Genomic DNA, 13512 nt, shown 5'->3' with positions numbered 1-13512 from the left:
ATGTAAATAGCATAATTTCTCCTGTCTGTGGTTTTTTTTCGTAGCGTTGCTGAAGTAATTGCTGGACTACAGAATCTCAGGCTATAATTGCATGTTTTTTTATTTTCCTCCCGGAAAATCTGGTTTTTGTCCAGCAAACAGGTAAATTGATCACAGAATACACGCTTTTAACGACCAATATATTGGCTCCTCATAACCTTAGTTGCTTTGGCACCCACCCCCACACACACACACACACAATTCCGTAATTCCATTTCATTTTCGAAATCAAAAATTGTGTATTTTTTCCCTTTTATTTCCTTACATTAATACATAATATCTTTTTTATTTGTTACGACCGTCCCTTGAACAAAATCAACTGTATTTGGATATTTACCCTCGTTTATTATTTCCGGCATTACTATATATTAGGGATGTTTTCCGCTTCCAGAGGGAAAAGGTGGTTTTCTGTATATATGTATAAAAAAGAAATAACAGTAAATTGAGCAGACTGGTTTTATTTTTTTTATATTAAGCATTTTGATTTGAGGTTTATTCAAGACATGGAATTTTGTGAGGCTGTGGAAAAAGAAATTGAGAAAGTCCTTAATAAATTTGGATCTTTCAATGAACATATATGGAGGACATTATCAGATTTGATAGTTAGTGTTGAGGGGCTTCAAAGAGAACTGAGTGAAGGTATTAAAGGTTTCACATGTGACTTCAGTTATTTGATAAAGTTAATAATGGAATAAAAAAAATTGCAATGTTAGCCGCTAGTAATAGTGTATTGTTAATGCTATTCCTAGCTGCGTAATTGTATGACAGTCCATATTTCAATGGTAAACTCAAGACTAAGTGGTGCTGAGTTACCGCAGTTTGTTTTCTTGGAATTGTCATTTTGCTATTTGCAAACTAGGTCAACAGAACATATAGATCTGATCCAAAACAAAACGTTTACTGTCTCTTGAATACTACACTAAACATTAAAACAATTATCATTATTATTTAAACCTCAAATAACAGACATGAAATGCATTTCCCGCCTGAACTCACTTTAAAAATTCAAAAGTGGATGAATTTGCGACCATTACGCTTTTTAGTTATCTTTTCGAAACATTTCAATTTAATGTTTTTAATTTTGAAGTTTTTTCCGTATTTGTATGTTTTATGCAGCTTATATGACATGCTTATGTGAGTTGCACATAACAGTTAAATATATTACATGTTTAACTCTTATAGAACTAATGGTAAATCATAACGTTTTGGAGGAGGGAATATAAATCTAAAGAAAATGAAATTCAAATAGTAGGCAGCATTCATATCATTTCAACATAATAAATGTGAAATGTCCCCATACAATAATATATATATATACAATAATATATATATATATATATATATATATATATATTATTGTATGACTATACCCTCATTCTAATGTTTTTGATAACCTGCTTGAAATGAAGATTCTACTGTGTTATTCCTAAATAAACTGGCAACACTTTATATACTTATTCTGTCTTTAGTGATGACATATTTATGTTTACAGAAACTTGGACCTCTCCAGACCAGGCGCCTCCGTAGCCAGGTGGGCAGGAGCAGCAGTGCGTAGCACATGCTTCTTGATTAGACTGGGGTGTGAGCCACCAAATACGGAGGATGCGGAAAGGTCAGGGAATGACCATTGCATATCCCCAGAGCAATATGGCCTTAGTTGCTAATGCTCCTAAATAACAACAACTCTCCAGACCAAGAACACTTTATCATTACCAATTTTACTGATTATGTCTCTGCATCTGCCCTGCCTTGTGGTTAAAAAAACAACTAGTAGAACCACTATTTTGTCAAAAACCCACTCGAGTTTTCATGTGAACCTAAGTGACCTGAAAACTTCTTAGCAATGCATCTAAAAGTCAAATTGATAATATTCAAGGAATACTAATAAAATGTAGAGTTGCTAGAATGAGTACAGAGAAGGGCTACAAGATTGGTGTGGGGAACGAAGGGGTCTTCTTACCAAGAAAGGCTTAAGTTCTGCAAATTTCAGTGTCTGGAGACTAGACACCTGCAAGGTGATCTGATTGAGGTGTATAAGGCCTTGAACGGGTTTATCAGGCTCAATGCTGATGGGATTCTTCTACTTGCTGAGATTACAAACCTGAGTGGACATAAATTCAAATTGAGGCAAGACAATTGTAGAATAGATGTGCAGAAATTTGCCTTTAGCCAGTGGGTGGTTGATTGCTGGAACAAACTTCCATCTGTAATTGTGGAAGTGGATGAGTTGAATAAATTCAAGGAAAAACTAGACAAATTCTTGGAGGGTATGGATGAGTGAACTGTATGGGGTTGTTTTGGCTGATGGTATATGGGGCTTGTTTTCTTGCATCATTTGCCATTACTACTACCACTAAAGTCCTTTTGCCAAACCTGATTATTGACATTACTATTTGTTCCATGTTTTCTGTACTTGATTTTGCTGGATAAGTGGATTATTAATGTTATTTATTCATTTTTTGTTTCATTTTGCCATTAATCTGTACATTGATTTAATAATTTTTATACCAGAAAAGCCAATGTGCTTAAATGAACCAGTTAACGAATTCAGTATGTGGGATTAGCAGATGGGGGGGGGGGGGAAGAGAGAGAGGAATCCATGAGGAATAGTTTGCTGTTCCTGATCTAAGCTGTCCAGAGTATAGACAGATTCTACAGATACAAATATTTAGTAGTCATTGACAGTGTAATGAGAGTTTACACTCTCATTAGCAATTGAAGACCAGAAATTGGCTCTATATATGTGTGGATGTGAGAGAGAGAGAGATTTTAATACAATGGCTGTTCCCCCCACTTCAGTAAATCTATTTTAGACAAAATGTCTTAATTAAAAACACTTCTGGTTGGCAATATCATCTTGAAAAAGGTTTGAAATAAATGTCAATGAACATTTTATATAACAAAAAGTGAGAAAATAAAATAATTTTTCTAACATAGATCATTTATTGTGGCATTCATTAAGCAAAATTGTTTTAAACAAGTTATTGTCCACCTATATTTTTTCCTTTATATTTTCCCTTATATATAAGGGAAAATATACTTAATTTTTTCATAAAGGGATCAGCTGATCACATAATTTCAGTTTCACTTAACTTTTTGTTCAAAGTTTGGTATGAGGCTAGTTGTGAAAAGAATACATTATCCCAAGAATGTTCCATATTGAATACCCTGGTACTTTTAACCAAATTGAACTGAATATATTACAGAAGCATTCATAGTCATGAGGCCTTGATTTACATTAAAAAAAATAAAAACTGAAATGGTTCTTAATGATGTGCAACATTTTTATTATTTTGTGTAATTGGTATGATATAGTGATGCAAAGAACACTTTTTTAGTAAGCCTATATACAGAAAAAAAATTATCCGCTTTTGTCTATACATGTTAATAATTTCGAGGGTTTAGTGTCAAACAGCGTTAACTACAAAATCATTTTGTAGTAAATGTTTTTGTAATTAACCAAGAAAAAGTCATTTGACATTTTCTTGGTTTACTGGAGATGTGCTTATAGCCCAAGCTAACTTTACTAAAGAGATACAGCTGTGTGGCATGATATGCATTGTTATTTGTATAAAGTAAAACAAATCTCAAAACAAAAATGCAATTTTGTACATTTTTTTATAAATGTTTGACACTAAACCCTCGATTTATCCAGTTCTTAAAATTGATTCAAACTTTCTGCCTCCATAACACTAGGTGGAAGTTCAGTTACAGCCATCAGTTACACTCTGACTAAAAAAAAATCCATGCATGTATTCTGCGACTATACTTTTCATTTGAATTTATGTTCCCTTGTATGGCTCACCTGAAAAATCATAAAGATGCCATCAGCATTTAGTTTACTCAGTCTATTTAAAAAAATTAAACACTTTTTAAGTTTCTAGGCAGATTCCTACTTTTTGGACACTGAAATTTACAGAACTTTAGTCTTTCTTATAAGAATACTCATTTTTGTCTCTAACTAATTGTATTATTCTTCTCTGCAATCCCAACAGATTTACATCTTTCCTAAAATGAGGTTTTCAATCCAATATTCAAGATGGAGCTTAACAATTGCATTATGCATTACTGGGATAATCACCTTTCTATCCCTTAGAAAAGTTCTATGATGAAACATTCATCTATGTTGAGTTGTGAATGAGGAAATAGGAATGTTACTGGATTTTTTTCACAATAATTTGGCCAGAGTTATACATGCTGAAGTAAAAGTGTAGGAAAATGGTTGTACCATCATAATTATTCACCATTTGAATATTTTAAAACAGGTTTATACAAAAGTTGTTGGGTACATTATATATCATTAACCTGCCAACCTTTGTATCATTTGCAAACCAGACTTTAAGCCTGATATACCTTCATTAATATCATTAATGAATATAGAAAACAACAATGGGCCCAGTACTGAATGTTATTAGTGGAGCCCATTGGGAGCTCCACTAATAACGTTTGTCCATGAAGAGCATTGTTCATTGGTAACCACTCTCTGCCTTCTACTGAACCATCCTTTTATCCAGAGCAGTAACTTACCCTTAACGCCACACTGCTCCAATTTGTACAGTAGTCTTTTATGTGCAACAGTATTCCTGTTGGAATCACCACTTTTGAGGGCAATAAAATAATCATTCGGCATAATAAAAATTTATTTCTATAATTTAGTATAGTTGATTTATAATTAGTGGAGGACATTATTGCTTCAGATCATATTCATTCATCAGCTGTGACTTGTTTGTAAATTGGGAAGTGTAATGACAACTCGAAGTAGTAACATCACTTGTCAGAAAGAAAACTAAGTTTGTTCTTATATTATTATCATATTATTATTAAATATAATTGATGTATGAAGTCCAGTAGGGATATATTTCAGTTTTATTCATATGAATTTCTAGCATAGGAAGCATATGACGGATCTCCTGATCATAATTCATTTCAATTTCATAATCCACTTAGTAACTACCTACTGTACGTGCATATATTTTTTTTTTTTTTTTGGTAGTTGTTGGTGCATCGGCTTCTGTGGCCATAGTGCACCTCCCAAAATTTTTGCAGTACTTTGATCCAAACCCGAGGCAGGATTCGAACCCGCGACCTTTGGGTTGCCAGGCACTTTACCCACCTGGCTAGCCCGGTCGGCGCATATTTTATAATAAAATATATATTCCTGTAGTCCTCTAAACAAGGTTCATTTTCTGTTCTTTCTCTTTATTGGGCCTAAGTGTTAGCATTCTGAATGGTGAAAGGGTCATATATGACCCAATCCTAGGATCCAGCAGTTGGTGGTTATTTCCATGATCAGAGCAATGTTGTTATCTAGTGTATTTACCCCAGTGGGGGTAAAGTTTGGTGATACAGGCTGCTATTCTTCCAGCTCTTCTTGGGGGGGCTGAGTTCTGTGATTGGTTGTGGATGATGGGGAAGATCTCTGTGCTGCATGTCCCTTGCTTCTAGCAGATTGATGTTGTTATTGCTACATCAAGTTCCCAGGGCTTCCATGAGGAATTTTCTCACAAATTGCTGAAATGTGGGTTATGGATGTTAGCTGCATGTTTGTGTGTTTGTAGATTCAGTGATATTCAGTGTCACTTGCTTCTAGGTCCCTAGTTTTGAAGGCCCATGGAGTGTTCTTGCATATGTGATTTGAGATGATGTGATAGGACTGCCTAATGTAAAGTCACTCTGCTCTTCCTCCTTCACCATCATCTACCACCTATGGATTGGATAAAAAGTTGATGTCTTCCACACACTTCTTCCCCATCATATGGTGAGGTTCTGGTAATCATTTCTTGAGTATAGTATAGAAGTTTTTGTTTCCTGAGGTGTTATCTGATAATTGAATGCACTTGAAATGTAATATAATGCAGTACATACATTGCCTAATTTGTTAAACCGTCTGTCGCTCACATCTCCAATTTAATGAAGATACTTTCATGGCATCTGTGAGAGACCCATTTTTGTTTTATTTATAAAAAAATTAATTTTTAGTTTTTATACTGAATTGAAAATGATCTATAAATTATTGCTATTTGCTAAATGCAATTAAAACATATGGAATGAAAATAAACAAGAGACACCAATAATAATAATAAAGTTTTTTTGTTTTTTTTTAGAATTTTCAAGGCTCATTTCCTGGATTGAAACATAAACATTCATGTGGCATCTGGTAGACTCAGTGTGAACATTGGTATTTTTGTCAGCTGTTTGTGTTTAGCTTGTGAGACTGAAGTTCTGTGGCAAGATTAGACATGTCTAATGATTATTACCATGGCAGATGCCACATCTGTACAGTTTGATATTAGTCTTTGTCCATATCATTAATAAATATTAAAAACAGTAAAGGGCATAGCACCGACCCCCAAGGGACTCTACTAACAACATTAATCCAAGAAGAGCAGTGCCCATTTATAACAACTATCTGCCCTCTGCTATTCAACTATCCCTTTATCCATATCAGTAACCTGCCTCTAATGTCACACTGCTTAGAGTAGGTTTCTGTGTCCCCTTGTAATTTATAATCATCCCATGCATTTTTCTTCTTTGCCGTTTGTCCAATCCATTCATCTGAAATCCATTTAGGTTTAAACTATGAACTGCAGTAGGCAACAATCCCATTAACCGTGATGGAAGATGCAGGTACACCTATAACCAACCTAATGTAAACCTCATATGTTGAGTATGAGTACATACCATTGTATTTTTAATACTTTAAAATATTTTTAAATAACTATTTAAAAATAGTTATTAATATATACTTGTATGCATGGTTTAATATTTTTTTTGTGGTCCGTTGCCTCTATAATAGCGGTCTGTATTTGAAATTGGGAAACACCGCCTTATGTAAGGTACTTGAAATTGCTACAAAAGTGAGATTATCTTGGATGTTATTCATAATTCTGTTATTGCTTGCATAATATTGCATCAAGTGTAATTATCAGCTGCTTCAGAAAGAGTGCCTTTGGACAGAATATGATGCAAAAATATGGTTTAGCAAATGAACCTGGTAACAATATTAAGGAATATGAGGTTGAAGGAACATGGATTTTGTTTCAGAATATGAGGAGTTGTTAAAGTGGATTGTGATGTCACTTCCATATAATTGCCATTATCAGAAGTGCTGCTGATCATCAAGCAAAATGAAGTTTTGCTTGGTGGTCAGCATCATTGGGAAAGTGAAGAATCACAAGAAGCATGCTACTTGTGTGTGTACACAAGTAGCATGCATGTGTACACACACACACACACTTCTAAAAAAGATGCCTGAAATGGATTGAACATAATACAGCTATGTTGATCTGCTGTAGTAATGATAACAGTTATTCCATTTGATATTATGTGGGTTATAGAACAAAAAACTGCATTAGTTGATTTGTATATTCCCTTTGATATCAAGATTGGGATTCTGCTTTTACTAGTTTTTCAGATATTTGGTATTACTGATTGCATGTACAGGGCATTTCAAAATTATGTATACACACTTTAAAAATTTATATTTAGTGAACAATATATATAAATGTAAATTTTTTTTGATATTTTGAAGACAAAAAACAAATATTTTTTTACAATAAAACTTTAATTGTTCAAAATGCCCTCCATCAGCATTAATGCATGAGCGACATCTATCTTCAGCAGACCTACATACTGAAATGCACAAATCAGGTGAAATGTTTTCTGCTTCTTGTTGAATTTTCATCCACAATTCCTCCAATGTTTGTGGTTTGTGACTGTAAACCCAATTTTTCAAGAATCCCCAAGCAAAAAAATCTAACAGGCTAAGATCTGGCGATCTTGGAGGATATTCAAAAGCACTCCCTTGACGACCTATTCATTGATCATGAAATTCATTGTCAAGATAATCGCGATTATTAATTCCTTCATTCTAAAAATACTTGTATGGTTTAAACCTAGCTCTTGTGAACATTGTCTTGTTGAGTTTCTTGGGGTGCACAGGATTACATTTCTTACAGCTTCAATGTTTTTATTACTTCTTGACGTCCTCTTCCTGCCACATGCTAAGTTATGGATATTCTGAATGGTTCCATGCTCCTCAAATTTATCCCACAAACGAGTAATTGTTAAACATGTGGACGCTTTTTGTTCCATATCATGATTTAGAAGCATGCCGAACTTCATTGACATTTTCATATTTCCAGTACCATTTTATAATTGCCTTTCTTTCTTCAAAACTTAATTTGGTACTATTCAATGTTTAGAGGTAGCTATAAAATAAAACAGAAATGAAATTATTATAAAAAAAATTATCTATTTTTAAGCTACAAAATGAGTTTAAGAAAATTAAATTGGTGCATATTGTTCATTAAATATAAATTTTTAAAGTGTGTGCACATTATTTTGAAACACCATGTATATTGCATTTTAATTTCAATTATGTTGTTTCTTTTCCAATGGTTTATCTAATAAATCAAAGAGAATCAAATATGTGTTATTATTGTTAGACAAGGCTTAAGTTAAAGTTAAGATATAATATGAAGAAATTGATTGAGTTTTGACAGTTTTATGGATCTTTTAGTTACAAAACCTGAATATTTAGTTTCCTGAACACCTGGATTTCTTCATTAGAATTAGAAACAATAGAATCTTGTATATACAAGATTTTCCTGTTTAGTACTTTTAAGAGATGTATGTAAATATATCACTTAAAACATGTCAGTTTATATTTTTCAGTCAACAATGAGCTCGAATAATATAAAAAATTAGGTATGAGATGCATTTCTGTTAAAACTCTACTAGTTGATAATACCTGTACTGGATATAGACAATCCAGTGATGATTCCTCTCCCCAAACATACACGTGTAGCCATAATTATGAGAGCATCCTTGAACTCAGAGGAGGTATATCAGGTTTAATGTCCAAGTTTGCAGATGATACAAAGGTTGACATTGTTGTTAATGACAGTAATGACAGTATGCTACTGCAACAGGATCTAGAAAGTCTGGCAGATGGGCTGAGAAATGGCAGCTGATGTTTAACATTGACAAATGCAAAGTACTGTGTATGGGTAGCAGTAACCCCAGAGAAACGTACTAACTGTGTAGTACTACGCTCAGGGTAGTGGAGAATGAAAAAGAACTGGGGGTAATTGTGCTGTTGTATATGAAGTTTTATGAGCAATGCAGACAGGCTACCAGAGCATCTCATGGGGTCTTGTCAATGATATACTGGAATTTTGCTAGCAGGGATAAGGAGGTAATTATCCACTTGTATAAGGCAATAGTCAGGCCACACCTTGAGTACTGCGTACAGATCTGGAGGCCTCATTTTAAGAAGGATTCAGAGTTGCTAGAACGAGTATAGAGAATGGCAGCAAGACTGATGAGGGGAACAGAGGGTTGCTCTTACCAAGAAAGGCTTAGGTTCTGAAAATTGTAGCATCTGGAGACTAGACACCTGTGAAGTGATCTGATTGAAGTGTAGAAGGCCTTGAATGGCTTGAGCAGGCTCAATGCTGATGGTATTCTTCCTCTTGCTCAGATTACACACTTGAGGGGGCATAAATTCAAATTAAGGCAAGATAGTTGCAGAATAGATGTGTGGAAATTTGCCTTTATCCAGTGGGTGGTTGATTGCTGGAACAAACTTCCACCTGTCGTTCTGGAAGTTTATAGCTTAAATAAATTCAAGGAAGAACTTGACAAACTTTTGGGGTGATTTGGATGGGTGAAATGGAAAGGTTTTTTTTTTTGGCTGATGCTATATAAGCTTGTTTTCTTGCATGATATGCCTCTACTAATGTTAAGTTCTACAAGAGTGTAATGAAATATTTGTGCTTATAATGGAAAATGCTTCTTTTTGTATAGCAGAACAAACAGAGTTCACTTATTTAGCATAAAACTGTGAATGTTCTGTAAGATTTTAGTAATGTCAGCTCTATAGTTTATTAAAAATGAAAGGAACAAGCATAAAGTTTTAGAAAAACTGTTTTTTTTTTTTTTTTTTTTTTTTTTTTGTACATTAGGTAAATTTTTCAAATAGTCACAAAATGTTATTACATGAGCAACAGTTTTGTTTTCTGTACATTTGGCTTTAAAATTTTAACATTAGACATACATACCATTTTCATCAACTTAATTTTAAAAATAAGTTACACTTTCAGCTAACAGTGGATATTTTATATTATGTATCACCCTTTCAGGTTAATGGGATGGATTATAGATATAATTCTGATTGGATGAACTTTGGACGTGTTTTGTTCTGTGCCAGAAAACTTGTTGAGAACTGTACATTACCATCCTAACTGAAGAAAATGTAATTATCCCTGCTGTGTGAATGAAATAACATTGCACTTGAATGCTTTTTAGGTGCTAAATCCATGCCAGTGGAGAATTACGGCTAATTATTTCTTGTCTGATAGTGAGGTAGTTTTCTAATATTCTGGCAAGTAGTGTATTTAAAATTTCAAATTATGTGACGTTCTTTCTTTTTTTAGCCTCATCAGACAATGAAATAACTGCTTCACAGGCCATTATTTTAACACAGTGTGCTAAGAAAGTTAAAGATGTGGTAACTGCAATGGCAACTGATCATCGTGACCTTCATGGCACTGTTTCCAAAGTTGGGAAAGCTGTGGATAAAGTATGTATAATAGTGATCTTTAAAATCGTACATGTCATTGTATTTTATAAGTAATCTTAGATAAGTGCCGGGAAAAATTAAGTGTTACTATGAACTTATAAGAAATTATTTTAAGTCATGAACATTGTCTCAAACTATTGATTGTATTAGTTGGTTAATGACTGGCCTACACAGGTTGATCTTGGAATTTGCTTAGCATAAAAATTGTGCTTCACTTAGAAAGGACTTGTGAAAAATTCTTTTTGTTGGAAGTTGTGAACAACCATTTTTGATATTAAATGCTATTTACCTATTTAGGTGACTGATTATATATGTAACTTTTCTAAATTTAGAGTAGATTTCCTTAATTTCAGGAATAAGCCTACAAATTCTTCAGAACAAATGGAGCTGATTATCAAGCAGGGTTGAAGACACCTATTTTAGAAACTGAACCATTACTCTAAAACAAACTTTAATACACTGTTCAACAAAATTAATAGAACACCTAGAAAATGTGGTGTAAATCTTGCAGCTTGCGATGAAGCGAGGCAAAATTTGGTATGGTGGTGTACCATAGAATAATGATGAAATTAGGAGGCAGTGAGAATCTTCAAACAAGTATAAAGGACATTTATAGGTGTTGTATAAGAATTAATGATATTGATGAAGGTATATCAGGCTTAGTGTCAAAGTTTGCAGATGATACAAAGGTTGGCAGGGTTGTTTATGACAGTAATGGTAGTGTGCTACTGCAACAGGACCTAGAAAATTTGGGCAGATGGACTGAGAAGTGACAACTGAAGTTTAACATTGACAAATGCAAAGTACTGCATATGGGTAGAAGTAGCCCCAGAGGAACATACCAACTTTGTGGTACTATACTTAGGATGGTAGAAAATGAAAAAGACCTGGAGTAATTGTGCAGTCAGATATGAAGTTTTCTGAGCAATGCAGACAGGCTGCAAGAGCAGGTCATGGGGTTTTGTCAATGATATACAGGAATTTTGCTAGTAGGGAAAAGGAGGTGATTATCCCTTTGTATAAAGCAATGGTCAGGCCACGCCTTGAGTACTGCATACAGGTGAGGCCTCATTTTAGGAAGGATGTAGATTTGCGTGAGCATGTACAGAGAAGGGCAACAAGATTGGTGAGCGGAATGAAGGGATCCTCTTACCAAGAGAGGCTTAAGTTCTGCAAATTGCAGCAGCTGGAGACTAGGCACCTGCGAGGTGATCTGATTGAAGTGTATAAGGACTTGAATGGGTTGTGTACGCTGAATTCTGATGGGATTCTTTTACTTGCTCAGATTACAAACCTGAGGGGGCATAAATTCAAATTGAGGAAAGGCAGTTGTAGAATAGATGTGCAGAAATTTGCCTTTAGCCAGCAGGTGGTTAATTGCTGGAACAAACTTTCATCTGTCGTTGTGGAAATTGATAGGTTAAATAAATTTAAGGAGGAACTAGACAAACATTTAGAGGGAATGGTTGTGTGAATTTTTTTTTTTTTTTGGCTGATGCTACATATGCTCATACACTTGCTTTCTTGCATCACATGCCTCTGTTATTATTACCAAGAATTACTATTACATTACAGAAGTCGGTACAAGATTCTCAAAAATATGTCCACATGACATCAATACAGCGTATGATCCCCTCTAACAGCTAAATAGGTTTGACAGTGGTGAACCATGCTCGATATAATGGTATCTATAAGGTTCTGTGGCAACAAATTCCATTCTTCCACCACCACAGACCTCAGCTCTCCAAGTGACCGAGGAGTTGGCTGTCAGCATGCAGTGCAACCCCCAAGGGTTGCATTACACACACATGTTTAATTGAATGTAAGTCTGTGGATCATGCTGGCCACTGCAGTCTTTGGATATCTTTAGTTTCAAGATATTCCTCCATCACTTGAGCTCTGTGTGCAGTGGTATTGTTGTGTATGAAAAAAAAAAAAAAATCTCTGCCAATCGCACCCCTAAAAAGTTGCACTTGGGGTTCAATTATCTGTTCTCAGTAACTCTGCGCAGTTGCAGTACCCCTATCAAAAACACGAAGAAAGGTGCAGGCATTGATCATTATTCCGCCCCACACAAGAACACCGCCTCCACCGTAAGTGTCTCTTTCTCTGATGTTGGAGGGATGGTACTGCATTCCTTGTTACCTCCAGATGAAATAACATCTAGAATCTGCTTGTAGGTTAAAACGGGACTCATTAGAGAATAGAACTACGAGTTACACCATGTTTTCTACGTGTTCTGTTAATTTTGTCAAGCTGTGCACAAAAGTGTCATAACATTCACAAAAAAAAAAAAAAAAAGAAGAAGAAAAGAAGGTAGGTTGTAACCTAAGCTACATGGACTAATTTATCACAGTTTGTTTCTTAGAAAAATTATGAAATGGCAACATGGGAATCTTTTTCATCGCAATTCTTTTAGTGGCAAAATCACTATTTCCAGCTCCATCATCACAAGGTAGTTGGAGAGGCACTGATTGGTATAGTATAGTTGCTCTTTCATGATTGAGATTTGGACCATATGCATGCAACTGGAGTGAATTGTGTTCAAGAAATTTGAATATTTTATAAAAATTGAAAACCTGTATGCATAAATGCTTCTTAATATGGATGGAAGCTAGCTTATACAGCATCAGCCAAAAAAAAAAAAAAAAAAACACTACCCACCTTGTCTGTCAATCCCCTCTAATAATATATCTAATTCTTCCTTAGATTTATTTAAATTACCCACGTCCACAACACCAAATAGTAATTTATTCTATAGGAACTTCTTCTGAATCCAAGGGTGCCATCATAATTATGACCAAGGGTGTTTTCACACCATAACTGGTTAGTTCCCCTCAAAATTTCTCTTCCACTTTCCTCTCAGTTAAACAAAATCATTTAGCTCC

The 13512-nt window shown here is 34.6% G+C and overlaps 1 protein-coding gene across 2 annotated transcripts in view; it reads left to right on the top strand.

Moving 5' to 3' along the window:
* Nucleotides 1–471: 471 nt before the first annotated feature.
* Sou (required for meiotic nuclear division 5 protein souji) overlaps nt 472–13512 on the top strand; it is a 108591-nt gene continuing 95550 nt past the window's right edge. For both annotated transcript variants that reach the window (XM_090377164.1, XM_090377165.1), the window contains exons 1-2: nt 472–678; nt 10479–10624. In XM_090377164.1, coding sequence (XP_090233290.1) covers nt 543–678; nt 10479–10624 — 282 coding nt within the window. In that variant the 5' untranslated portion in view covers nt 472–542. The remainder of the gene's footprint in view (nt 679–10478; nt 10625–13512) is intronic.

Source organism: Mastigoproctus giganteus, chromosome 7 (assembly GCF_048544385.1).
Source record: "Mastigoproctus giganteus isolate SK-2022 chromosome 7, ASM4854438v1, whole genome shotgun sequence".
Taxonomy (NCBI): Eukaryota; Metazoa; Arthropoda; class Arachnida; order Uropygi; family Thelyphonidae; genus Mastigoproctus; species Mastigoproctus giganteus.
The sequence above is the reverse complement of the archived record's forward strand: the minus strand, read 5'-3'. Positions and strand labels throughout refer to the sequence as shown.